This window comes from Rhinoderma darwinii, chromosome 1 (assembly GCF_050947455.1).
Source record: "Rhinoderma darwinii isolate aRhiDar2 chromosome 1, aRhiDar2.hap1, whole genome shotgun sequence".
Lineage (NCBI taxonomy): Eukaryota > Metazoa > Chordata > Amphibia > Anura > Rhinodermatidae > Rhinoderma > Rhinoderma darwinii.
Genome location: NC_134687.1, coordinates 180,277,392 through 180,304,997, shown reverse-complemented (window position 1 = coordinate 180,304,997; position 27,606 = coordinate 180,277,392). Strand labels below are relative to the sequence as shown.

The 27,606-nt window shown below is 42.1% G+C and overlaps 1 protein-coding gene across 1 annotated transcript; it reads right to left on the bottom strand.

The window, feature by feature from the left end:
- Window positions 1-8,440: 8,440 nt before the first annotated feature.
- Window positions 8,441-21,846, bottom strand: H2AZ1 (H2A.Z variant histone 1). The gene is made up of 5 exons (XM_075860624.1): window positions 21,738-21,846; window positions 15,230-15,307; window positions 11,616-11,729; window positions 9,536-9,665; window positions 8,441-8,941 (listed from the first exon to the last, which is right to left on the bottom strand). The coding sequence occupies exons 1-5, from the start codon at window positions 21,738-21,740 to the stop codon at window positions 8,880-8,882; spliced, it is 387 nt and encodes a 128-aa protein (XP_075716739.1). The 5' UTR covers window positions 21,741-21,846; the 3' UTR covers window positions 8,441-8,879.
- Window positions 21,847-27,606: the final 5,760 nt, after the last annotated feature.

The window sequence follows — 27,606 nt, the reverse complement described above, 5'->3', positions numbered from 1 at the left end:
ACTAACATAAAGTACAATATGTCACGAGAAAACAATCTCAGAATCGCTTGGATAGGTAAAAGCATTCCGGAGTTATTACCACATAAAGTGACACATGTCAGATTTGAAAAAATAGGCTGTGTCCTGAAGGCCAAAACAGGCTGTGTCCTAAAGGGGTTAAGGTAGAATTCGGCCTTTCTATCCATAGGGTCAGAAAAGGAGCCTAGATCTTCAAAGGGAAGGGAGTGTTTCCTTGAGATCTTGGCTACTGGAGCGTCGAGCCTGGGGATGCTATCCCAGTCCCTGCATGCGTCCTCCTCAAAGGGATACTTCCTTTTGAGAAACTTGGGAATGCTTATCTTTTTATCAGGAGCTTTCCATTCCTTTTTAATAAGGTTAGATATGTTCCTATGGATGGGGAAGGTTCTATTCTTTTTAGGTCCTAGCCCTTGAAACATAGCGTCCTGGCTGGACCGTGGTTCTTTGGGGTCGTCTATATTCATAGTCGCCCTGACTGTTTTTAAGAGTAGGTCAACGTCCTCCGTTGGGAACATATTTCTCTCTCCCTCCTCCTCGCCTGAGGAGTCGTAGGAGCTGTACTCCCCTTCTTCACCTAGCTGGGGGTCCCCTTCGGCTGGGGAATCCATCCTGCTAGAAGAAGCAGCCGGAGGATCTCTTCCAAAGGGACCTTAATGAGCTCCTCACTTCACCCCTTACAATATCCTTAATGCTTGTGGCTAAATTTGTGGACTCTTCCGATATAATATTATCTAGACATTTCTGACAGTCTTTTGTTATAGGAAGATGTGAGTTTCTTTTTACATATCGCACATTCCTTGTTATGGGCCTTAGGCCTTATTTACACGAGCGTGTGCGTTTTGCGCACGCAAAAAACGAGGCAGTTTGCGTGCGCAAAAGGCACTTAACAGCTGCGTGTCATCAGTGTATGATGCGCGGCTGCAAGATTTTCTCGCAGCCGCCATCATTTTGACACTCCGTTTGGATGTTTGTAAACAGAAAAGCACGTGGTGCTTTTCTGTTTACATTCAGAGAATGACAGCTGTTGCGCGAACCACGCAGTTCGCACGGAAGTGCTTCCGTGCGACCTGCGTGGTTTTCACGCACCCATTGACTTCAATGGGTGCGTGATGCGCAAAAAACGCAGAAATATAGAACATGTCGTGAGTTTTACGCAGCGGACTCACGCTGCACAAAACTCACGGACTGTCTGCACTGCCCCATAGCCTAATATAGGTGCGTACGACACGCGTGAAAAGCACGCACGCATATTACGCTCGTCTAAATGATGCCTTATCCCGTTTTTTCCTAGGACAATCCCTGGCCTAAACATATGCACAAGAGAAAGGGGAACAGTATTAAGTAAGGGAGAGGTTTTTCTCTTACCCCACTCCTGGCGTCCTCAAGTACCAGACTGGAGGACTTGGCATCCGAGCGTTCAGTGCGTCCTGGTACTTCTCCTGGCGACTCCATGGCAGAAGACGACTGGAGAACGAACTCCTGTTTCTGGCCTAAAATAGGCCAAGGATCGGCTGGGAGGCCCTCGCTCCGGACGCTGGAGCACCTCCTCCCCACGTGGGCCACCGGAACACCAAACCCTGGAGTGTTGGACGCACCCGGAAGTGACGCGTCGCGGCGACCGGACATGCCAGTGAGAGCGCCGGAAAGCCGCCAACACTGGGTCTGGTCCCTTCCAAACCGAACGAGCCCCGGGGAACCGCTCCCCGCCAGAGAAAGGCCCGCTCTGTGGACCTTAAACCACCATCCTGCTTTGCAGCAGGAGGGAGACGATGGACCGGGAGAGGAGGGAGTACCTATCCCAGGCTAAGGTTGCTCCCAAGAGGGAGACTTATACCTTTCCAGAGCACCCCTAGTGGAATAAGGTAAGCCTTGCTAGGAGGTCTGAAATCCTGGGAGAAGTGTCTTTTCCTCAGGAGAATCTTCCATCCGGAGGACAGGAAACCTGACTGGGTGTGTGGAGAGGTGTGTCCTTTTTATATCCTCAGGTTTCCTGTCCAGCGGATGGGACGTCTCTCCAGGGGTGCTGTCATAGGTGAATAGGTAAAAATCGGAAACAGAACATACGGCGCTGTTCCAACGGGGCATTTTTTTTTTACGCCTCATTTTCAGAAAACAGCACATAAAGACACCCACGAAAAAGTGCATGTCACTTCTTGAGCCATTTTTCATTGGCTCTATAGAAAACCAGCTCCAAAACCGGCCGTACAAAAACCCCACAAAAAACACGTTTGATTTAAAGAGGCGGTCACCAGATTATAAGTGCCCTGTCTCCTACATAATGTGATCAGCGCTGTAATGTAGATAAGTGTTTTTTTATTTTGAAAAACTATCATTTTTGAGCAAGTTACAATTAGATTTATGCTAATTCGTTTCTTAACCCCTTCCCGTCGTAAACAACTTTGATTTTAATGTTCGTTTTTGCCTCCCCACATTCCAGAAGCCATAACGTCTTTATTTTTCTGTCGATATAGTACTATGAGGGCTTGATTTTTGCGGGACGAGTTGTAGTTTCTCGTAGCACCATTTATTTTGCCATATAATGTACTAGGAAACAGGAAAAAAAATTATTAGTTTTTACGGAATTCACCGTGCAATTAAAACAACATGTTAACTTTATTCTGTGGGTCAATACGATTATGGCGATACCAAATATATATTGTTTTTTCTATATTTTACATGTAAAAACCTAAGTAAAAAAAAATAATTTATTTTGCGTCTCCAAATTCCGAGAGCCCTCACTTTTTTATTTTTCCGTCGAGTAACTGGTGTGATGGCTTATTTTTTGCGGGATAAGCTGTAGTTTTTAATAATACCATTTGTGTAAATTCGACAGTTTGATCACTTTTTATTTCATTACTTGTGGGAGATTAGGTGACCAAAAAATAGGCATTCACAATTGTTTTGTTTTTTTACGGCTTTCACCGTGCGGGTTAAATAATGATATATTGTAATAGTTCAGACTTTTACGGACACGGCGATACCAATTATGTTTATTTATTTTTTTACTATGCTCTAGGGGGAAAAATGGGAAAAGGGAGGTCTTTAGAACTTTACATTTTTTTTTTACACAAAACAAAAAAAAAAACTTTACTTTTTTTTATTAGTCCCCCAAGGGGACTTCAACCAGCGATCGCTTGCACGATATACTGCAATACTAATGTATTGCAGTATATCGTGATTCTGACAGGCACCTATTAACCCCTTAGTGACCAACAATACGCCTTTTCACATTCGTCACTAATGGGCCTTAGGCTAGGCCGACGCCTTTTCATGTGAGCCTAGTCTAAGTCCTGCACGGGTCTCCTGTGCAGGCAGGAGCCGGGGCTCTGCTGTCTGATGACAGCTGAGCTCCTGCTCCAACACCCACGATCGAAGTTTACTTAGATCGCGGCCGTTTAACCTGTTAAATGCCGCGGTCAATAGCGACCGCGGCATTTAACTTGTTTACAGAGGGAGTGAGCTCCCTCTGTCACCCATCGGCGGCCCGCAAATGCAATCGCGGGTCTCCGAAGGGGTGTCATAATAAAAATGAATCAGTAAGTCCCATGTACCAATCAAAACTAAGTCTCGTCCCGCAGAAAACAAGCCCAAAAAAATCACTACATTTATGGAAAAATAAAAATGTTACGGCTCTTGGAATGAGACGATGCAAAAACAAATAATTAGTTCAAACGTGTTTTTTATTGTGCAAAAGTTGTAAAACATAAAAAACCTCTACATATGTGGTATCGCCGTAATCAGACCGACCTATAGAATAAAGTTAACATGTTATTTACGTCGCAGTGAACAGCGTCAATTTAAAAAACGCATAGAACAATGGCAGAATTTCAGGTTTTTTTTTTATAATCCGCCCAAAAAAAGTTAATAAAAAAATTATATGCACCCAAAAATGGTGCTATCAAAATGTACAACTAATGCCGCAAAAAACGATTGCGTTGCAAGGGGCGCAATTAGTTGTTAGAGGGGGTCGCCCCCTCTTTGACTATTTAAATGCTACGGTTGGTATTGACTGCAGCATTTAACGAGTTAAACTAGCGGGATCACGCTCGAGCGCGATGCCGCTAGTTACTCTGAAGTGTCGGCTGTAACATACAGCAGACACAGTGATCGTGTCCTGCTCCATACTTCCCCTACCCGACTTTGGCGTATGTCGGGAAGGGGTTAATAGACAACTTCGCGTGTTTTTACTTTTTACCAACTGGGCATTGTAGAGAGGGTATGACGCTGACCAATCAGCGTCATACACTTCGCATTGTTCCAGTCCAGCTTATTTCACTGCACAATCACACTGGGCTGGAACAATGAGAAGTGTATGACGCTGATTGGTCAGCGTCATACACTCCTCTGTACAATGCCAAGTTGGTAAAAGGTAAAAACATGCCCAGTTGCGAGCCGCTGATCTGGCAGAGGCTTACAGATTCTACCGAGGCATCGGCCAAAAAATTTGCTGCCTTAGATAACATTGGAAGGGAGGAGGATCTGATCCCTAGAAGTCTTATCTTGAATGTGGAGCTCTAATTGCACTAGCCATATCTTTAGAGACCTAGCCACACAACTGGCTGCAATGCCTGGCTTAAAAGTCCCCCTAGAAGCTTCCCAGGTTCTCTTGAGGTAGTAATCTGCTTTCCTATCCATGGGATCAAAGAGCCTAGATCCTCAAACAGAAGAGAAATCTTCCTCGATACTTTTGCCACTGGGGCATCAAGTCTTGGGGTATTATCCCAGTCCTTGCAGACCTCTTCTTCAATAGGATATTTTCTTTTAAGAAATGTGAGAATACCAATTTTCCTATCTGGATTTTTCCATTCCCTTTTAACCCCTTAGTGACCACTAATACGCCTTTTTACGTCGGTCACTAATGGGCTTTAGGCTAGGCTGATGCCTTTTCACGTCAGCCTAGTCTAAGTCCTGCACGGGTCTCCTGTGCAGGCAGGAGCCGGGGCTCTGCTGTCTGATGAAGTTTACTTCGATCGCGGCCGTTTAACCCGTTAAATGCCGCCTGCAATAGCGACCGCGGCATTTAACTTTGTTTACAGAGGGAGTGCGCTCCCTCTGTCACCCATCGGCGGCCCGCGAATGAAATCGCGGGTCTCCGATGGGGTGTCATGGCAGCCGGGGGCTTGATAAAAGCCCCCAGGTCTGCCCTGGACATATTCCTTTAGGACGCGCCGGAGGCACGTCCTAACAGATTGCCTGTCAGATTTACACTGACAGGCAATAATGCTCTGGTATACGAAGTATACCAGAGCATTATAGCAGCGATCGGAACATCGCACAGTAAAGTCCCCTAGTGGGACTAATAAAATAAGTCAAAGTGAAATAAAGATTATTAATAAAAAGTACAGTAAAAAAAAAAAAACCATTTTTCCATAAAAAGTGGTTTTATTTAGTAGAAGTGTAAAAAAAAAAAAAAAAAAAGTACACATATGTGGTATTGCCGCGAACGTAATGACTCCATTAATAAAGTTAATATGTCATTTAAACCGCAAAGTGAACACCGTAAAAAAAAAAACGCAAAAAACCATGGCGAAATTGCAATTTTTTTCCATTGCCCCCCAAAAAAGTCATAATAAAAATGAATCAATAAGTCCCATGCACCCCAAAACAGTACCATTCAAAACTACGTCTTGTCCCGCAGAAAACAAGCCCAAAAAATCACTACATTGATGGAAAAATAAAAAAATTACAGCTCTTGGAAAGAGACGATGCAAAAGCAAATAATTTTAGTTCAAAAGTGTTTTTATTGTGCAAAAGTCGTAAAACATAAAAAAAAACTCTACATATGTGGTATCGCCGTAATCGTACCGACCCATAGAATAAAAGTAACATGTTATTTACGTCGTATAGTGAACGGCGTCAATTTAAAAATGCATAGAACAATGGCGGAATTTCAGTTTTTTTTTTATAATCCCCCCCAAAAAGGTTAATAAAAGTTAATATAAAAATAATAAGTATGTACCCAAAAATGGTGCTATTAAAAAGCACAACTAATCCCACAAAAAACAAGTCCTCATACAGCTATGTAGACGAAAAAATAAAAAAAAGTTATAGCTCTTTGAATGCGACTATAGAAAAATAAAATAGCTTGGTCATTAAGGCCTAAAATGGGCTGGTCACTAAGGGGTTAATGAGGCTTACTACATCCTTATGAATAGGGTCTCTGTTTACTAGGCCCTAAGCCTTAAAACATTGTTAGGTCCTGGACGGAACAAAGGTCTTTGGGGGTCATCGATATTCATAGTTGCTCTTACAGTTTTAAGGAGCTGGTCTAAGTCTTCTGCTAAGAACAAATTGAATAAGAGGCTCTCTGCTCCAGACACCTAGAGCTCTACCTCACCATTAGGGTCACCAGCACCACCACTTCCTGGAGCATAGGATGCATCACCCTGCCAGAAGTGACACGTCACCACAACAGAAAGTCTTGCAGTGTGCCAGAACCCGCCAACGCTGGGCATGCATACCGGCCCCACCAGAACAGAGTATGCCCCAGGAGACACGCTCTCCCGTCAGAGGCAGGTCTAACCTCGTGGGACCTAAAACCACCTCTAGTGAGGGAAGCAATAGACTGGGAGAGGAGGGAGTAACCAAACCCAGGTTTTACTCCCTCCAGAGGCGTCCTACCTTCCAGAACACCCCTAGTGAGAAAAGGTAACCTCGCTAGGGGGTCTGCAACCCATGGAGAAGTTATTTTTTTTCCTGAACAGGACAATCCCATCCGGAGGACAGGAAACTTGACTGGGTGTGTGGAGGGGTGTCCTTTTATTTTATATCCTCAGGCTTCCTGTCCAGCAAATGGAAGGTCTCTCCAGGAGTGCATTCATAGGTGAAAGGGTAAATCACAGGTTTCCATCACCATTCATTTCAGTGGTGACAGATCCGGTGCTAATGGTTTCAGTTTGTCTCAGTTGTGCAAGGGTTCCATCGTTTTGACAAAATGACTAGCATAGTCGACTACGCTGTTGATTCAGTCAAACTGATGGAACCGTCGCAAAACTGAAACAAACGGAAACCATTTGCGCCGGATCAGTCACCATTGAAAGCAATAGTGATTGACAAACGGAAACCAAAGGTTTCAGTTTCAGTCAGGGTCCCGTTCGACAGGATGGGACCCTGGCGCAGATATGAACAAAGCCAGTTAGGCTGTCACTAGTTTAGTAATGCTTTATCTCCCAGCTAGTCTGACAGGCGCTGTCACACAGATGACTAGTGAAAATTGTGTCCCAAAACGCTTATTTTAAGAGTTTGAGCTCTTTTAGTTTTTAAATATTTAACTGAGCCTTTATTAGGCAAGTGGGTGTCAACAACAGCGATTCTCCTGAGATGGAGCTACCTCACAGCCTCTTATGTTGTCCTATCAGCATGAAGCTGCTTCACACAGTGTGAGAGACTGAGGCGGGAGGCAAGGGGGAATCACTTCAAAAAGCCATATCTCAAGATGTAGGACCACCGAGAACAGCACTGGAGGCATATGAAAGGAGATTCTAATCTTTCATAGGACACCTGGATCAGAGCTTTAGCTGTGACAACCAGAGATATCACCAGTTGAATACACAGTTGGGAATGGAAGCTGTATACTAGAAGATCAGGCCATGTTGCTGGGCAAGTGAGAAGCTGTATGACTGTCCAGAGTGAAAAGAAAGTCACCACCTATTTGGTTATTAGAGCCACATTAGCATATTTAGAAAAATGCTCATAACTTTGCAAATAAACTTTAAAACAAATCACACTAAAAGCAAAGCACCTATTAGATTAGTTAGGAGATATGGAATTAATAAACTGGTGACAGACTAAGGCCTATTCACAATTTTTTTGGCACCGCACCCCATAAAATGCCTCCCATTGATTTCAACTGGAGGCAGAGGCGGTTTTTTCCCATGAGCAGAACGGCGACATGCTCTTTCCGGTTTTTCTGTCTCTGACCTCCCATTGACATCAATGAGGAAGAAAAAGTGTTGGCAACATTTATTTTATTTGCCGCAACAGAATAATGCCACAAAACACCTGCAAAGAACTCTGTGTAAACACACGCTAAAGAAGTTTTTCCAGAAACAAAATCATCACCTATCCACAGGATAGGTAATATTTTTTAAGTGCTGGGTTCAGGATCCACTGTTCTTGCTATGGGTGGTTGTCCCAGCAGTCAGAAAGTTATCACCTATCCTGTGGATAGGTGACTTAGGATTCTGGGAAAACCCCTTTAAGAAAGAATCTAGTGTTTTCTACTCAACTCACCATAAGTAAAGTGTTACATTTGTTGTATATACACACACACATGGATCTGGAAGATTAGCTTAGTGAAATTTTCCTTTTGGTTTGTTACATTTTGGTCATGCAACACAAGTCTAGTATTACAAGACTAATACAACTACGGTTCTGTAGTGTACTTCACAGGATACTACCTCAAGGCTAGAAGATCCTCGGCTTCACATGAAGTTTTACTTTAAAACATAATACAAAATCAGCTTTTCAATTTACAAGATGCATTCACGGTCACAAATTGAGGTGATTTACAAAACCACTTGCACTAGTAATTTCATAGTGCAATGACTACATTAAACAGTCAACCCATACAACTAGATCATATCTATGACAACTACAGAGCCACAAAGAATGGTTTACATTTATTCAAAGTCAGCAAAAAGTTTATAGTTCAATAAAATAAAAAAAATAATCTCCAAATCTTAAAAAGTTAAAAAAAAAAAAAAATATCCCAGCCGACGCAATGCAGAACTGGCTTCTTTGAAGCCAAAACTTAACTGGTTACATTCCAAATGACAAATATCTGGTTGTAACTCAGATGGGGAGTCAAGCAAATTCCAGAGACGTCAAGTCCACATACATGTTTGATGAATACAACTCCGTTAAATAGTCTTCTGCTGCCCTTTCTTGCCAATCAAGGATTTGTGAATATGAGGAATGACACCTAGAAAGAAAAATCACATGGGGGTTTAATAAAGATGGACAGCAACGAGTTTATTAACTGAACCACATGTGTTACCACTTCTTTACTTTGTGCATGCAACGTCAGTGAGCATGGTTTAATTGATACAAGTCACCAGGCCAATGTATTCTACAATTGTCAGGCAAATCTGGCAAGGATTTTTTTTTTTTTTAGAAACAGTTTCTGCTGCAGACTGGGCAGCAGATCTACACACGGGTTGGCTCTGTTGTAATTCAACACAGATAACCCACAGATTTTAAGTATTGAACAAGCAGCAAATTTAAAAATCTGCAGCACGGTCATTATTATACATTGAGTTTTTCTAGTGTGTGCAAATGGTGGTAGTAAAATACCCTATTCACAAGCATCGTCTGCTGAATGTGAAGATTGAAAATGCCCCTTCAAAAGTGCTGTTTGGTGGGGGGTGCCAGAAGTTTAACCTCAACCGATCAGATATCGATTGCCTTTCTTGAGGATAGGCCATCAATTTCTTAGGACTGGACAACCCCTTTAACCCCAATGATAAGTAGTCTGCTTGAACAAACTAGATCTGAAAGAAGCAATCTGTATACTTACCACCACCAGCAATAGTAGCCTTAATGAGGGCATCCAGTTCTTCATCACCCCTTATAGCAAGCTGCAAGTGACGTGGTGTAATACGTTTCACTTTGAGATCTTTTGAAGCATTTCCTGCCAATTCAAGTACCTTAAAGCAAAGAGTAAACGAAGTCTTCAGCATTTGACTGCATTACACAAGACACGGTAGCACGCCTTCTGGACAGTTTGATATATTTAAGACATCTACAGCTCACTCCAACATTAAGGCCTCATGCACATGTCAGTATTTGGAAGCCAAAACCAGTAGTGGAACAAACAGAGAAAACCTATAATGGAAAGATTTGCACCTCTTCTGTGCTTTGGACCCACACCTGGTTTTTGCTTCCAAATACCGAAGAAAAATACTGACCAGAATAGACGTGTGCATGAGGCCTCACTCGGTTGGATGAATTGCATAAGGTTGTCTGAAAACCGTTAGTAGTCACAATGAAGAAACTAAACATTGGTATGGATACACTGAACACTGGGTGAAATTTGTGGAATCCAGTAAAGTTGGCGTTAAATTTCAGAGCAGTGTAAATCAATAACTGATCTCAGAAACATACAGCACTATTTTCTACCATATTGTTCATATGAACTAAGATTGCGCAGTGGGCTAGTCATCACTGACCAGTTATCAATTGTCAGCTTTTTTATTTCATTTTTTTAATATAAAACCTTCTGCTAGAATGAGATCTAGATATCTATGACTAGCACTTAAAATTAACCTGACAAGCCCCAAAGACTCAGAAGAGATCACAAGTCCTAAACTCCATTAGATTAGCATTCAGAGCAATAGTTAACCCTTCCCGACGTTTGACGTATCCATACACCAAAGTCGGTTAGGGAATGCCGGTGTCGGCTGTATGTTACAGCCGACACTTCAGAGTAACTAGCGGCATCGCGCTCGAGCCCGCTATGTTAACTCGTTAAATGCTGCGGTCAATATCGACCGCAGCATTTAAATCGTCAGAAAGAGGGGGCGGCCCCCTCTAACAGCTCATTGCGCCCCTCGCAAGGCAATCGCGGGGAGGCGATGGTTGCTATGGCTGCCTGGGGGCTTAATGAATGCCCCCAAGGTCCGCCATCTTTGTACACCTATTAAGCCTTGCCTCCGGCAGGGCTTAATAGGTGCCTGTTAGAATCATGATCTACTGCAATACATTAGTATTGCAGTATATCGTACAAGCGATCTAACGATCGCTGGTTGAAGTCCCCTAGGGGGACTAAAAAAAAAAAAGTGAGTTAAATTAATTTTTTTTACACAAAAAAACATTTTACAGTTCAAAATACCACCCTTTTCCCACTAGAGCATAGTAAAAAATAAAATAAAAAATTGGTATCGCCACGTCCGTTAAAGTCTGAACTATCACAATATATAACCCGCACGGTGAACACGGTTTAATAAAAAATAAAAATAAAAAATTGTATACGCCAGAATGTCTATTTTTTTGGTTACCTCATCTCCCACCAAAAAATTAAATAAAAAGTGATCAAACCGTTGCATGTACCCCAAAATGGTATTAAAAACTACAGCTTATCACGCAAAAAATAAGCCCTCATGCCACTTAGACGAAAAAAAAACAAAAACTTATGGCTCTCGGAATTTGGCGACGCAATATAAATTCTTTTTTACACTTCGGTTTTTACATGTAAAAGTAGTAAAATATAGAAAAAACTATATATTTGGTATCGCCGTAATCGTATTGACCCACAGAATGAAGTTAACATGTCGTTTTAATTGCACAGTGAAATCTGTAAAAACGGCACGCAAATAACCATGGAGGAATCGTTTTTTTCATTTTCTACCCCACAAATAATTTTTTCCCTGTGTCCTACAAACTCATCCCGCAAAAATCAAGCCCTCAAAGGACTATATCGATGGAAAAATAAAGACGTTATGGCTTTTGGAAGGTGGGGAGGAAAAAACGAAAATCTAAAAGTTGTTTACGACGGGAAGGGGTTAAAGTTACGTATTGCCTAGACATGAGTTTGTGGGGATGAGAAGCATTTGTTTAAATACCTCTCCCATTTCACTCAAGAAATAATTTAGTCTTACCTCGGCAGTAAGATACTCCAGAATTGCTGCGGTGTACACTGCAGCCGTTCCACCAACACGCCCATGACTGGTAGTTCTGTTTTTCATAAGCCGATGGATACGACCCACTGGAAACTGAATTAAATGAGAAGTTTAGATAACCATATGAATAACCCCTTACAGCAAGATTCAGCAAGTATCCTAACCAGGTAAACACCTCTATAGCCACACAGCAGGAGCAGTCCTTAAGAAATGTTGCCAACCTTCACTAGTAGAAATACCAGTCACATTAACAGTTAGAATGATCAACTGGGTTGTCCAGCCTCGGTAGAGTTGCAAAACTTTAATACACTTTGTTTTATTTCCTTTTTCAATATCTCAGCTTATAGGATTGTCTAGTATTAGTTGCAGTTGTGCTCCAAACTGTGGCAATTTCAAAACTAAACCGTTTGGTGGCGCTGCTGCTCAACTGCAACTCACATGTGAGGATACTGAACAAAGCCAAACAGCAGCACCAATCTTTTCTGGAGTGCAGGCTGATCCTGTTTGCTTACACCAACTATTTAAAAGACCGGTCTGTGTTTTAATAACAAGACCAGGAGAGCTTTTAGCTTCTGTATTTAAAAAGTGTTACCATTTACTGTAGAGATCCTGAAAACAGAGGGAAATTAAAGATGCAAACAGGGCCTTCGCTCTGCCTGATATTTATATTGTACGTTTAGTGTATACACTAGAAAAGCTCCCGACATACATGCGTAACCTGGCTGAAGCCAAAAGTGTATGTTTATCCTCTGCTGGGAGCAGTATATGCAAGTATACAGCAGAGAAAAATTGGTGGCAGATGTCACTATTGCAATCAGACACCCATCTGAGGGGTGTGTAACCGGAATAGAGGTAAGGGTACATGGGGGACATAGGTTTTAGAAGTGGCGGTCACATACAAGGTACAGGTAATGGGGTGAAAGATGTCAGTCACCTTCTAATTGCAGGGACCAATTGCAGGATTGCACTAGCAGCCAAATAACTCTGGATGCCTGTGCCACCTCGGCAACTGTCCTTAGCAACTTCTGTGTGTCATACAGGTAGGTGCTGAAGTCCACCACTGAGCTGGGCACCTCCAGCGTGACAGCTGCCACTGCTCCAGAGAAAGTGGTAACATTGGGGAAAGGTCTGACATCAAACAATTTCTCTGACTAAGCACCTTGTTGCTTCTCCAGCTCATATGTCCCTCTCGTTCTTTCCTGTTTTAGGGGCTATATGTTGTAACGTTCTGTCTAAGATACAGTCTGGTGTCCTCCCGATTTATATCGCCAACATAGGCAGACAACCCTAATGTGAACAGGGCCTTCAAGGGGTATTTTAAAGACATTTGGCAAATCCATAGTATGTGGTATAAATAGGTCTTATTTTGCAAGGCGCGCGCCTCTTAGCTGAGTGTTTAACTACTGGCTCCCATGGCCCTAACCCAGACATGGGCAAACTACGGCCCGCGGGCCACATACGGCCCGTTAGGCTTTTTAATCCGGCCCGCCGAACTTGTCCAAATCATAGTAAAAACCTCCTTTTTTTCCCCCTTTCCCTGCAATGCCCACGTTTTCCCAATAGAGGGCGCACTCAAAACACATTGACCGTTGTCCTTAACGCCGAAGGACGGATATATCCGTCCTCAGCAGCTGCTAGTTCGCGCAGGAGGACGGATATATCCGTCCTGTGATGGCGCGGGTACTGAGACTGTACCCACGCGATCAGCGGCAGGAGCACGGCTGTTATACACAGCCTGGCTCCTGCTGCAACTGCCGGAATCGAAGCGCGCTCCGATTCCGGCAGTTTAACCCATTAAATGCCGCTGTCAATAGTGACAGCGGCATCTAATGTGTTTGACAGAGGGGGGAGCTCCCTCTGTCACCCGATCGGCGCCCCCGCAAACAAATCGCGGGTCGCCGTCGGGTTTCCATGACAGCCGGGGGTCTAACAAAGACCCCCAGGTCTGTCTTCCGCAACTGCCTGTTTGGCGATGCCGGAGGCATGACCTAACAGGTTGCCTGTCAGTTTTACACTGACAGGCAATAATGCTTTGGTATACTAAGTATACCAAAGCATTATATATGCGATCGGCACATCGCATAGTGAAGTCCCCTGGTGGGACTTAAAAAAAAAATGTCAATCAGTTAAATAAAGTTTGTTGAAAAAAAATAAAATAATTAGTCAAAATCAAATAAAACTACTTTTTTTGCCCAAAAAGTGGTTTTATTCAGTAAAAGTGTCAAAACAAATCACATACACATATATGGTATCCCCGCGATCATAACAACTTGACCAATAAAATGAACACATTAATGAAACCGCCGGATGTACGGCGTCCAAAAAACCCGCAAAAAACAACGGCAAAATTCTCTCTTTTCTCCCATTCCCCCCATAAAAAATAAAATAAAAAGTTAATCTATAAGTCCTATGTACCCCAAAATAGTACTAATGAAAACTACACTTTGGCCCGCAAAAATCAAGCCCACGTACGGTCACATCGACGGAAAAATAAAAAAATGACGGCTCTTGGAACGCGGCGATGCAAAAACAAGTAATTTTTTTCTAAAAGGGTTTTTATTGTGCAAACGTAGAAAAAAAACATAAAACCTTTACATATTTGGTATCCCCGTAATCGTGCCGACCCGTAGAATAAAGTTAACATGTTATTTATGCTGCATAGTAAACGGCGTAAATTTATAACGTGAAAATTAATGCTGGAATAGCTGCTTATTTTCAATTCTCTCCTAAAATAAAGTTAATAAAAGTTAATCAATATATTGTAAGCATCTAAAAATGGTGCAATTACAAAATACAACTCGTCCCGCAAAAAACAAGCCCTTATACGGCTATGTCGATGTAATAAAAAAAAAGTTACGACTCTTGGAATGCGACCGTGAAAAAACAAAAAATAATCCTTGGTCATTAACGTGCAAAATGGCCCGGTCATTAAGGGGTTAATGTGGCGCGTATTTCTCTTTATTTCACTTTAATTTTCACTTCGTTTCACGTCACCATTAAGCCCTTCGGTTTTCAAAGAGTACAATATCAGCCGTCACTTTGCCACGAAGCATGCAAACTATGCTAGCAAGCAGTCAACACAAGAACGGGCGGCTACTGCTCAGAGGTTGGCAGCTAATTTACAGAGTCAACAGAACTTTTTCTTGATAAATCACAGTGCGTATGTTATTTTTATCTATTTACATTTCCTTCTCCCAGTATCTGCGAAATAGTATGTAAATGCCATATCTTGCATATTCCTTGAGACAAATTTATTAACTGATAAGGGCTATTTTTCACATTTGAAAGACAGTTAGTAAATTGGGTTGTAGTGTTCTTACTGTGCTATGAGGTTTGCACACACTACATTTAATGCTTTAGTATATCCGGCCCAAACACTCCCTCCAAATGCTCCTGGCCCGGCCCCTCTGTCAAATTTTAGAACCCATTGTGGCCCGCGAGTCAAAAAGTTTGCCCACCCCTGCCCTAACCTCTAGGTGCTAATGCACTTATGGCATAGCCTGGGTTTCTTGTTGGAATATCCCTTTACACTAGACCAAAGAACTCTAATGACACGAAGAGGAATTTAATACCAACATTTAACATTCCCTTACCTGCAGTCCTGCTCTTGAAGAGCGGGTAATAGAAGTTGCTTTAGATTTGCCAGAATCCTTACCAGCTTTACCACCAGCCTGTAAAAAAAAATAATTATGAAAAAGAAAAGTTAAAAAAGCAACAGTATTAACCTTATACCTGAATGAAAGTACAAAATCCTAGAACAAAATCATTAATCAAGTTCTGTCCCCACATAAGTGCTCTCCTACATAATGTGATCGGTGCTGTAATGTAGAGAAGTGTTTTTTATTTTGAAAAACAATCAATTTTGAGCAAGTTATGCACAATTTTAGATTTATGCTAATTAGGTTAATAGACAACTGGGCGTTGTAAAGAGAAGTGTATGACGCTGACCAATCAGCATCATACACTTCTCTCCATTCATTTTTAGCAGTACTCGCAACACAGCGCGATCTCACAAGATCACGCTGTGCAGTCACATACTCCCACATTAACTTTACCGAAGTGTCTTGGGAAGTGAATAGACATCACCTCCAGCCAGGACGTGATGCCTCTTGACACTTCGGTATAGTTTCTGTGAATGATAGAACACGTGATCATACACTTCTCTTTACAACACCGTTGGTAAAAATGTAAAAACACACAGTTGTCTATTAACAAATTAGCATAAATCTAAAATTGCTCAGAATTGATTGTTTTTCTTTTATCTACATTACAGCACCGATCACATTATGTAGGCGATAGGGCACTTATGTGGTGACAGAGCCTCTTTGAGGGTTGTTCAGTTTTTGTAGGCTGAAAAAAAAAATCCTTAAAAAGGATATGTCATAAATGTCAGATAGATGTGGGTCCCACCTATCTCTAGAACAGGTCCCCTCTAAACCCCGTTCTGGCTTTGTCTGATCTCGCTGACTCCCAGCCGCTTCCTGGTTATATAGGTGGGAGTTATGAAGACCGCATAGCCCACTGAGCTATGCAGTTTCCGTAACTCCCATAGTAGTGAACGGCAGTTAAGAAAGCAGTATAGCATGGGAGCTACGCGGTTTCCGTAACTACCATTCAGTTCAAGACGACTTACGGAAACAGCATAGCTTTTCGTAACTCACGACCACATAACCTTTCGTCGTCAGAATTCACCTCATTCAGCCACACAACAGAGGCTGATCGGGGTTTAGAGGGCCCCGTTCTGGAGATAGGTACGGGGGGTCCCAGAGGTGGGACCCGCATCTATCTGACTGAAGCAAGAAACATGCCGCTTTTTTCCCCACGAGCAGCCAAAAGCCATCCGGGAAACAAAGACACCTCTGCTTCCTATTGTGATTTCGACCTTTTTTGTCACGGATACAGATGCGATTTCCGCGTCAAAAAACTTTGAAATAAGCCGAGTGTCAGCTCTCCAACACAAATATGGCACTACATGGGATTTTCATTTAGGCGTCTAAAAAGGATCTTTCAGTTTGGGTATTTAAAGTGGAAATACATTTACTCGTTTAGGAATGCCCAATGTCCCAGCTAATCTAATAGGCGCTGTCACACTGATCATTCTAGTGAAAATTGTGCCCCAAAATGTTTATGGTTTTAAAAGTTATGAGATTTTTTCTTTATATGCAAATGAGGCTATACTAGACAAGTGGGTGTAAACAGCAGCGATTCTCCTGAGGTGGAGCTACCTCACAGCCTCTGACACTGTCCTAACAGCATGAAGCTGCTTCACACAGTGTGAGAGACTGAGGCTAGAGGGAGGGGGGGGGGGGGGGGTCACTTCAAATAGCCATATCTGAGGCTGTGGACGACCTTGAACAGCAGTTCTAATAATTCATATGCTACAAGGACCGAAGTTCTAGCTGTGAAACAACCAGAGACATGGAATGGAAGCTGTATACTATATGATCACACTGTTTTGCCGGGCTGGGAAGAGTAGAACTGTATGACGCTGATTGGACAGCGACATACAGAAAACACCGCCCAGAGTGAAAAGAACGAGTAACCTCCCATTTGGAAAGTATAGCCAAATTAAAATATTTAGAAAAAGGCTCATAACTTTGCAAATACGTTTTTGTAAAAAAGAGGAATAGAGATTTGTGAAAGCCGTCTTAAATGGGTTGTCCAGTATTTTTTTGTCTTGCTTGTAGACTAGGAAATAATAGTTTTCTAATATACATGTATTAGACAATCTGCTCACAGACTTTTTAGTGCATGAGGCCCCTGTCACAGTAGAATGGTATAGCGCACAGATTAGTCCTGTGTAATGCATCCACAATCTAACTGAATATGGCTAAACATAAGGGGTCAGTCATGTGACCAACACACGTGTTGGGGCAACAAATACATGCATGGGCTAAGTGACTAGGACTTTTGCCCGTAGCACTCAATGGGCACGAGCAAAAAATGCAGCGGAAATCGCGGCAAACATGCAGAAAGGGCAAAATCTGCCTCAAAATCCTGACACAGAATTTTGAGGCAGAATTTTCCTCCTGCAAAAAACTCTGAACGAGACCCAATAGTGGAATTATGATAAACAACTAGATCACGGTGCCTTTATTTACGGTCTAGATGACTTATAAATCTAGAAAGTATGGCTGCCCGTCTCAGATGTTCATGTTAATTAAATATATTTTTAAAAAGACACAGGAGAGGAAGAACATAGGACGCTCCTCACCGATAGTGTGGTTGGAGGTAGAAATACTATAATAATTTATTGAGGAGCTGAAATGATATATACCTGGACAGTGTTACCTGAATGCCAGGGGGTCACATGACTGACACCATCTTTAGTCCATTCAGTTATCCTACTGGTGCATTACTATGAACTAAACCATTAAAAAAAAAATAAACAGCGGCAACTACACAGAATTTTAAATAAATATTTCTAATATTAGGTGTATGATCTCCTATTATATGAATTAATAGAATACTTTAAATTACAACTTTAACACCTGGCGTATAGTGTTTCTACGTCGGCCATTAATGGCAGCTCTTATGAAGCGCCGCCTTTTCACGTCTGCACTTCAGAAGAAGTTTCCGCTAACAGCCTCTGGCTTCAATGCAACAATCGGAGACCACTGGCAGTTGTCTCCGATCATACTTAACTCCTCAGATGCAGCACTCGGTAGAGAGTCCTGCATCTGAGTGGTTTTATAGGGAGGGGGCTCCCTCTCACCCCACCAACATCCCGCGATGGAAGCCCGGAGTGTGGGTGGTTTCTATGGCGGAATGGGGGCCTAACAAAGGCCCCCAGGCATGCCTTTAGTAAATGCATGTTAGGTCATGCCAGATGCATGGCCTACCAGATGCCTCAGTTTTACACTGACAGGCATAATACAATACAGAAGTATTGCAGTGTATGAAAGCAAAAAAAAAAAAAAAAGTTGCACAGTGAAGTCACCTAGCGGGACTAAAAAGGTTTCGTTTGTAATAGGAATCTTACGATACAAGAATTTGGACTTAGATACCGATACTTCGTGTAGTATTGCGATACCAAGACGATACTTTTTCCAATAATAAAAAAATTCTTCCATTTTCTGATGTGAGGAGCATGGTGTGATGAATTTGGAACCGCCACGTGCCTCATAATGGACAACATTGGGTTAATGTGTGAGGTACATGATGGGGTTAATTGATATTAATGTGAAGTACATGGAGGTTCAAAATGCATAATACCTCACATTAATAAGTGAAAGTTTTTTTTATTTTATAACCGCGTAAACCTGAATGGCGCTATAAATGTTATTACGGTCGCGGCAATACCGAATGTGTATATTTTATGTATCGAGACTTATTTGAATATTTATTGTAATGGGAGTTTTTTATTTAACCCCTTAATGACCGCCAATAAGCCTTTTCACGGCGGTCATTAATGGGCTTTATTCTACAGCGCCGCTATTCCACGGCGCTGCATTAGAAGTAAACCGAGCAGGGAGCTGTCAAATCTCCGTGCTCTCAGCTGCCAGAGGCAGCTGAGGGCGTCCCTGCTCTGCCGTGTGAGATCGATATAAGTATCGCTCTCACCCGTTTAACCCCTCAGATGCGGTGCTCAATAGCGAGCGCCGCATCTGAGTGGTTTTGGAGAGGGAGGGAGCTCCCTCTCTCTCCTACCGACACCCGGCGATACGATCGCCGAGTGTCTGTCTCCAATGGCAGCCGGGGGCCTAATAAAGGCCCCCAGGTCTGCCTGTAATGAATGCCTGCTAGATCATGCTGCAGGCATGACCTAGCAGATGCCTGTCCGTTTTAAATGGACAGGCAATAATACACTGCAATACAAAAGTATTGCAGTGTGTTATGAGGATCGCATAGTGAAGTCCCCTAGTGGGACTAGTATAAAAGTAAAAAAAAGTTGAATAAAGTTAATTTAAAAAAAGTGAAAAAAAAATAATGAAAAACCCACTTTTTCCCCTTACAAACTGCTTTACTATTAAAAACCAACAATAAAGCAAAAAAGTTGTACATATTTGGTATCGCCACGTCCGTAACGACCCCGACTATAAATCGATTACATTATTTAACCCGCACGGTGAACGCCGTAAAAAAATAATAAAAAAACTATGGAAGAATTGCTGTTTTCTGTTAATCCTGACTTTAAAAAAAATGTCAAAAAGTGATCAAAAAGTCACATCTACTCTCAAATGGTACCAATAAAAACTACAAGACATGTCGCAAAAAACAAGATCTTAAACAGCTATGTCGACGCAAAAATAAAAAAAGTTATAGCTCTTCGAATGTGACAATGGAATAATGAGCGGCGGTTCAGACACGACAGAACATGGGGGTGTTTTGTAGTGCACCCGCCATGTTCTGTCTTCAGTGCAGCGCTGACAGCATCGCATCATCCTGATGGCGCACACACACGTCAGGACTCAGGAGCGGGGCAATGACCATTACACAACCGCAGCCCCGCTCTTACATTCATGTGTTACAATACTGAGCTGTGCAGGCACACAGCTTAGTATCGAAATACATGAAATAACGGTATCGAACCGTTTGCGGATGCACAGTATCGAAGTTGAGACGCATCGTGCAGCCCTACTTTGTAATAAATAGGAGTTCCAAGTAAAAAAAATTAAAAACCCACTTTCTCCGCTTACAAAATACATGGAAAAAAGTGAAAAGTTACACATTTGGTATTGCAGAGTCCGTAACATCCGCAACTATAAAACGCTTGCATTATGTAACATGCAGTGAACGCCGTAAAAAATAAGATTAAACAATGCCAGAATTGTGGTTGTGTTTAGAACGCCTTCAATTTTTTTTTTATAATAAGTGATCAAAAAGTCACATGTGCTCCAAAATGCTAATAAAAAACTACAAGTCGCCACACAAAAAAATGTCCTCATACAGCTGGCAGCAGAAAAATAAAGTTATAGCTAAAAAATAATAAAACATAAATATGGCAAAAAGCAAAAAAAAAAAAAAAGTGGTAAAATAAAAACACTAAACTTGGTATCGCTGCAGTCAGAACGACCCACTGAGTTGTTATTTATACCATAGAAAATGGAATAAGTTCGATACACAAAAAGTGGCGAAATCTCAGTATTTTTTCCTATTTCCCCACCAAAAAAGTTAATCGATAAATTATAAGTTCCCCAAAATGGTGCTATTAAAAAATACAACTTGTACCGCAAAAACACGAGAACCTTATACGGGTGTTAACACAAAAATAGAGTTATAGCTCTTTGAATGAGATGAAAGAACTTTAAAAAAAATAACTGCTTGATCGCTAAGATTTCCTCGGTATTAAGGGTTAATAAGATGGCCCTACACAGGCAGCTTTATTATGCATGGATTATATGCACAGGTCTCGGGACATCACCTAGGGCTCCCCTCTATCAGCCACAAAGCTTCCATGCGTTAGAGAGACAGCCCACTGATTGCAATGGGCACTTTATAGCTTCATTTCTACTACAGAAGGAATGAACACTGGTTGGCAGATTCCCCCACAGATAACATCTGAATAGTGAGGGCCCCGCAGCAGGATCCGCTTATCCTTAGGACACCATCAGAACTACAAGGAATGCACAATTCTCAGCGATCTCATAGGGGGCTCTGGGCATATGGGGGAGGGGGGGATAGATTGCAAATAAGGAAAAAAAAAAAACTGAAGCCACTGCACATCTCGGCTAGACTGAATACACAAAGAAAGCACGAGAAAACATGGCGATGCATTAACCATGAAAGTTTGAGGGAGATTATTATCATCCTTATATGAAACAGTAACCCTAACATACACAATAAAAGGAGGCCTACAAACGGCAATTTGAAAACTCTCAGACAAAGGATTTTAGAAAGTAGTTACAGGAAGCCGGAAAAACGCGGTAAAGGAGAATTCGACACTGGTGATGGGGCTCACAAAAATGCTTATTTTTTGTGTTAAAGAAAAACAAACTACAGCCTCTAGCATGAGCAGCGCACGTTTTACTTCAAGCCTCAGGCTGGGAACACGGATATTAACGCGCTTGCGATGAAAACACAACATACGGCGCGCGAAACCAGCCGCTTCACTACAACAGAGTTGGCCCTGTACGTAACCTAATAGAGGCGCACACTTACCATGTTCAGAGCACGTCCCACTACACACACCCCGGTTTCAAAGCATAAACCGTCCCGCGGCCACAGCTACCATTTATATGGCGTTGCCAACATCCGGGAACTCGAGCTCAGAAGTGGACCAATGGCGAGCGTCCTCTTTGTAGAGGTGGGGAGTAAGGAGATGAAGAGGAATGGGCGGGGCCACACCAGAAAGCAAGGCTTGTCGAAATTATTTGAGCGCGAAAGAATTGGAACCTGTGTCTGACAATGTGTGAGAAGAGGTTTTGTTTTCGCGTGTGACTGAGATGAAGAAAGCTAACGTTGTACATTAGGACACCCATGTTTTATTGCAAGGATAAACGCTATCCCAATTCCTTAGAATCATAAGCAGGCCACAGCTTGTGTACAAGTACCCATTCATTTATAAACTAAATTACATTGTAAACTCCATTGACATCTTGGTAAAATAGCTTTAGTTAGGTGACATGGCGAGTTTAAACGGAATGTGTCACAAATTAAAAAAAAAATTCAAGCATGTTAGTTATTTTTATTCTATATTTTTTGGTGTATTTTTTTTTTCCTCCACAAACTGTAAAGTGTTACAAACTAGCTGTGCCCGTGACTTTATACGCGCAGAACACTGAAAAACGTACCGATACCGTTTTTTATAAGTATACTACTAGCCTTGGACCGTACTCAAAACAAAGTGTAAAAAAAACAAAGACAATAAATAAACGTGAATTAACCGCTTTACAACGGACGGATATAACCGTCCTGTGCAGGAGTTAGTTCCCGTAAAAGGACGGATATATCCGTCCTCTCATCGCGTGGGTACCGCCAGTGTACACACGCGATCAGCGGCAGGAGCACGGCTATTATACACAGCCTGGCGACTGCCGGAATCGAAGCGCGCGCTGATTCCGGCAGTTTAACCCCTTAAATGCCGCTGTCAATAGCTACAGTGACATCTAATGTGTTTGACAGAGGGAGGGAGCTCCCTCTGTCACCCCATCGGCGCCCCCGCAAAGAAATCGTGGGTCGCCGTCGGGTTTCCATGGCAGCTGGGGGCCCCCAGGTCTGTCTTCAGCATCCGCCTAATAGCCCATGCGTCCGGCATGACCTAATAGATTGCCTGTCAGTTTTAGGGTATGTGCACACACACTAATTACGTCCGTAATTTACGGACGTATTTCGGCCGCAAGAACTCAGTGCAGGGAGCCGGGCTCCTAGCATCATAGTTATGTACGACACTAGGAGTCCCTGCCTCGCTGCCGGACAACTGTCTTGTACTGAAAACATGATTACAGTACGGGACAGTTGTCCTGCAGCGAGGCAGGGACTCCTAGCATCGTACATAACTATGATGCTAGGAGCCCGGCTCCCTGCACTGTGTTCGGTCTGGTACTTGCGGCCGAAATACGTCCGTATATTACGGACGTAATTAGTGTGTGTGCACATACCCTTACACTGACAGGCAATAATGCTTCGGTATACTAAGTATACCAAAGCATTATATATGCGATCAGCAGATCACATAGTGAAGTCCCCTGGTGGGACTAAAAAAAAAAAATGTAAAGCAGTTAAATAAAGTTTTAAAAAAAAAAAATACAGTCAAAATAAAAAAAAAAACTACTTTTTTTGCCCAAAAAGTGGTTTTATTTAGTAAAAGTGTCCAAACAAATAACACATACACATGTACGGTATCCCCGCGATCGTAACCACTTGAACAATGAAATTAACACATTAATTAAACCGCCGGATGAACGGCGTCCAAAAAAAACGCAACAGCAAAATTCTCTCTTTTCTCCCATTCCCCCCATAAAACTACACCTTGGCCTGCAAAAATCAAGCCCACATACGGCCACATTGACGGAAAAATAAAAAAATTACGTCTCTTGGAATGCGGCGATGCAAAAACAAGTACGTTTTTTCTAAAAGGGTTTTTATTGCGCAAACGTAGAAAAACATATAAAACCTTTACATATTTGGTATCCCCGTAATCGTGCCGACCCATAGAATAAAGTTAACATGTTATTTACGCTGCATAGTAAACGGCGTAAATTTATAACGTGAAAATCAATGCTGGAATAGCTGCTTATTTTCAATTCTCTCCTAAAATAAAGTTAATAAAAGTTAACCAATATATTATAAGCATCTAAAAATGGTGCAATTACAAAATACAACTCGTCCCGCAAAAAACAAGCCCGTATACGGCTATGTCCACGGAATAAAAAAAAAGTTACGACTCTTGGAATGCGACCGACGAGAAAAAACAAAAAATAATCCTTGGTCATTAAAGCGCAAAATGGGTTAAAAATAGTTTTCTTTCAGTAGTCAGGTTGACTACGACAACGCTTCCCTGTAAACAATGTTAGCGGTAGAACCACCAGGGATGTGTGTATAAAGATTGGTAGAGTGGCTAACACGAGAGAGAGCCACATGAGAGCTGGCTGTGCGCAACGCAGCTGACACTGAGGGCAACGCCCGCAACGCACAGCGTTTGGCCCTGCGCTTTGTTGATGGTTATAGCGTAACATAAGCTGACTGAAGGGAAAATTATTTGGAATGAGGGGGATTCAGGTATAAAAACACTATCACTTGCGCCGCATCCATTGTTTGCAACCTCTCCCTTATCTAACAATCAGTATAGATGAAATGTGGAGCAGTTGCCCATAGCAACCTACTAGTGTCTATTTTTACAAGACAATACAAAATGGAAGTAAAAATGTAATTGGTTGCCATGGTTTCCATGTGTTTGTTGTACTAATGCAATGTAAATACATTTTTTAAAATATTAAATTCGCATATCTTCTGATTGACTCAACCGATTGCGATGAAATAAAAGCGAAATGAGTTGACCCCTATATTTTCTAAATAACTACATCCGAATTGGGTCAGTAGTTTTTACGTGATTCGTGCACAAACAGACAAAAATTCCAAAAATGATCTTAATGTATTCTATCACTTATCCTTCATCCCTCCGATTATTTTTTTTCGCAAATATTTTCAATGTACAGACACGCAAAGTTTACACTTTTATTATATGTAGAAATTTTATAATAAATTAACATGTTTTCCTATGTTGGCCGCCAGAGGGAGCACTTCCAAGAATTACAACAAGGTGAATCAGGCAGAAGCAACCTGACTAACAGCTGCTGTATGCTGTAAATGTGAGCGGGAGACTCACCCCCCTCCCTATTTTTGACTAGAAGCCAGGAAAAGGTGTCTTCAAATTGCTAGGCATTGTCCAGCTACATTTTTGAAGAGATTGTACAAACGGTAGCTGACTGAAGCTAAAGAACACCAAAAGGCTAAGGCCTCATGCACATGACCGTAGCCATGTGCATTTTCAGGTCGGCCGGCAGCGGACTGTCAGCGGGCCATTGTTTTCAATGAGCCTGGACCGCAGAACACAGCTGTAATAAGGCATGCCCGTTCTTTCTGCGGTCCAGGCTCCCGGGCCATGCACAGACCATTGAAACCACGGTCGTGTGCGTGGCCCCATAGGAATGAATGGGGCCGCAATTCTCCCGTGGATTTTCAGGGGAATTGCGGCCGCAAAAGCACGTTCGTGTGCATGGGGCCTAAGGGCTTGTCCACACACAACAGAATTGCTGCAGAAAATGTCTGCAGCAATTCCGTTGAAAATAGCAGACATTCTGCTGCGGAAAAAATGCAGCATTTCCTCTGTATTTTACGGCAGAAAATGGTGCGTATTTTGTTGCTTTTTACTCAATGATGGGAGATGGTGACATCTCTTTAAAACGCAGCAATTCTGGACACTTTCCGCAGCAAGAATTTACATGCTGCAGTACGAAAAAAACGCATCACAGGTCAATTTCTGCTCTAAATTTTTACGCAGCATGTGGATGAGATTTGTTAAATCTCATCCACTATGCCTCTACTGTACTCTTATCAGTTGACAGGTTCACACGGCGTGTATTTTACGTGTTTTTCGGCACATTTTATGCACCAAAAAATGTGAAAAAAACCCGCTTGATTAAGCTTTCCATTTACATCAATGGTAAAGCGTGCTGTTAGTACATACAACACGCTTTTTTACGCAAGCATTGTCAAAAACCGCGTTGTGGAAAAAAGAGGCGTCGTGTCAACTCTTTGTGCGTAAAATGCTCCAAGTGATCCCATAGTCAATGGGAGTCCTAATCGTGCGCCAAAAAAGTGCAAAAAGCGCACAAAAAACATGCGAAAAACGCCTGCGTTTTTAAAAGGGAGAAGACAGAAGTTTGCTGTAGGTACTTTTTTTCATTTTTCATATTACTATCTCAATTTTTTTTTTTTGCAGGTTCCGTTAGACTGTTTGGACTACGTCGATCTACGTTTTTGTTTTTTTTATAAAATGGTTACCGAGGGTTCTGTGGGGGAGTTTCTATTTCAATAAAAAATATTTTGTAAGGGTGTATTCACACAGTGCGGTTTTGACACGTTTTCACCATGTGGCTGAAAAAATTGGCAGCCAGATACAAGGAAGCAGCAGCAGCCTAGCATTACAAGGGTGGGGAAGGCCACTGTTTTTGGCCCTTTCCAGCCTCATAATACTAGCCTGCGGCCGCCCCAGTGCCCATCCATCACTGCAGATGGTCGGGGACTGGATTGTACCTGGCTCTTCCCGATACCCCTGGTGGAGGTGGGTACCAGGGTAATAATGGGCAGTTAGTACTAACCTTTTTACTGGCTAATACTAAGCCCCGCCTTAGTAATGGACGCTGTCAGACAACTGCCATTACTAAGTCGCTAATAAAGTATTAAAAAAAACACAGAAATAAGAAAATATTTTTTTATTTAAATAAAAACTCCCCCACTCAACCCTCTTTGACCATTTTATTTATTTTAAAAAAACTACGTAGATCGCAGTAGTCCAACAAATCTACGATGTAGTCCAAACGATCTAGTGGAACCAGCAAAACAAAAAAAAAAAAAGTTAGTAATAGGAAAAATATAAATACTTATACTCACCTATAGCAGATGCCTGTCTTCCCCCTGCACCGCAAAAGAAACTATAGGTCAATGAACTGGGACAGAAACTAGAGATGCAGCAGACATATTAATAGTTATTAATAATTCTGGCGCATCATGGAGCTCCCTCCACACATGATTGATAGATAGATAGATAGATAGATAGATAGATAGATAGATAGATAGATAGATAGATAGATAAATAGATAGATAGATAGATAGATAGATAGATAGATATTTCCAAAAGAATAGGCAGCACAACACAGGTTCCAATTCAGTGAAAAAAGGTTTTATTCACACATACGCAATGCTTGAGAAAAGCCCATGGGGGCTGAAACGTTGCACTGTCGTATGTGTGAATAAAACCTTTTTTCACTGAATTGGAACCTGTATTGTGCTGCCTATTCTTTTGGAAATACAAATGTGGGACTGGAGTCTGAGGTCCTAAGGCTTGTGCACACACAATTATATTTATTTCAATATCATTTGTGCTGCTCCTATTTTTCTTTTTAGATAGTTAGATAGATAGATATGAGATAGATAGATATTTGGGGGAAGAAAGGAAGGGGCCCGCGATGAGGGGGGACCCGCGACGATAGGGGGCGCAGCACCCCCGCCACAAACATGCAAAGAACACACACACACTTACCTGCAGTGTGGCCGGTCTCCAAAATGGCGCAGGCTTTCCGCCTATAAACCAGCTTCTATGCTGGTCGCTCTGAACTGCACATGCGCAGTACAGAGCTAGACGGCAGTAGCAGAGGACATGCGAACGGGAGCTGTTCATATGTACTATGGCCCATAGCTGCCACATTCCATCTGTGTGTGTGCCGTGTACAGACACATACACAGATGAAATAAAAAATGGCAGCCCCCAGTTAAGTAAAAAAGTTTAAATTTAAAAAAAAAACATTTA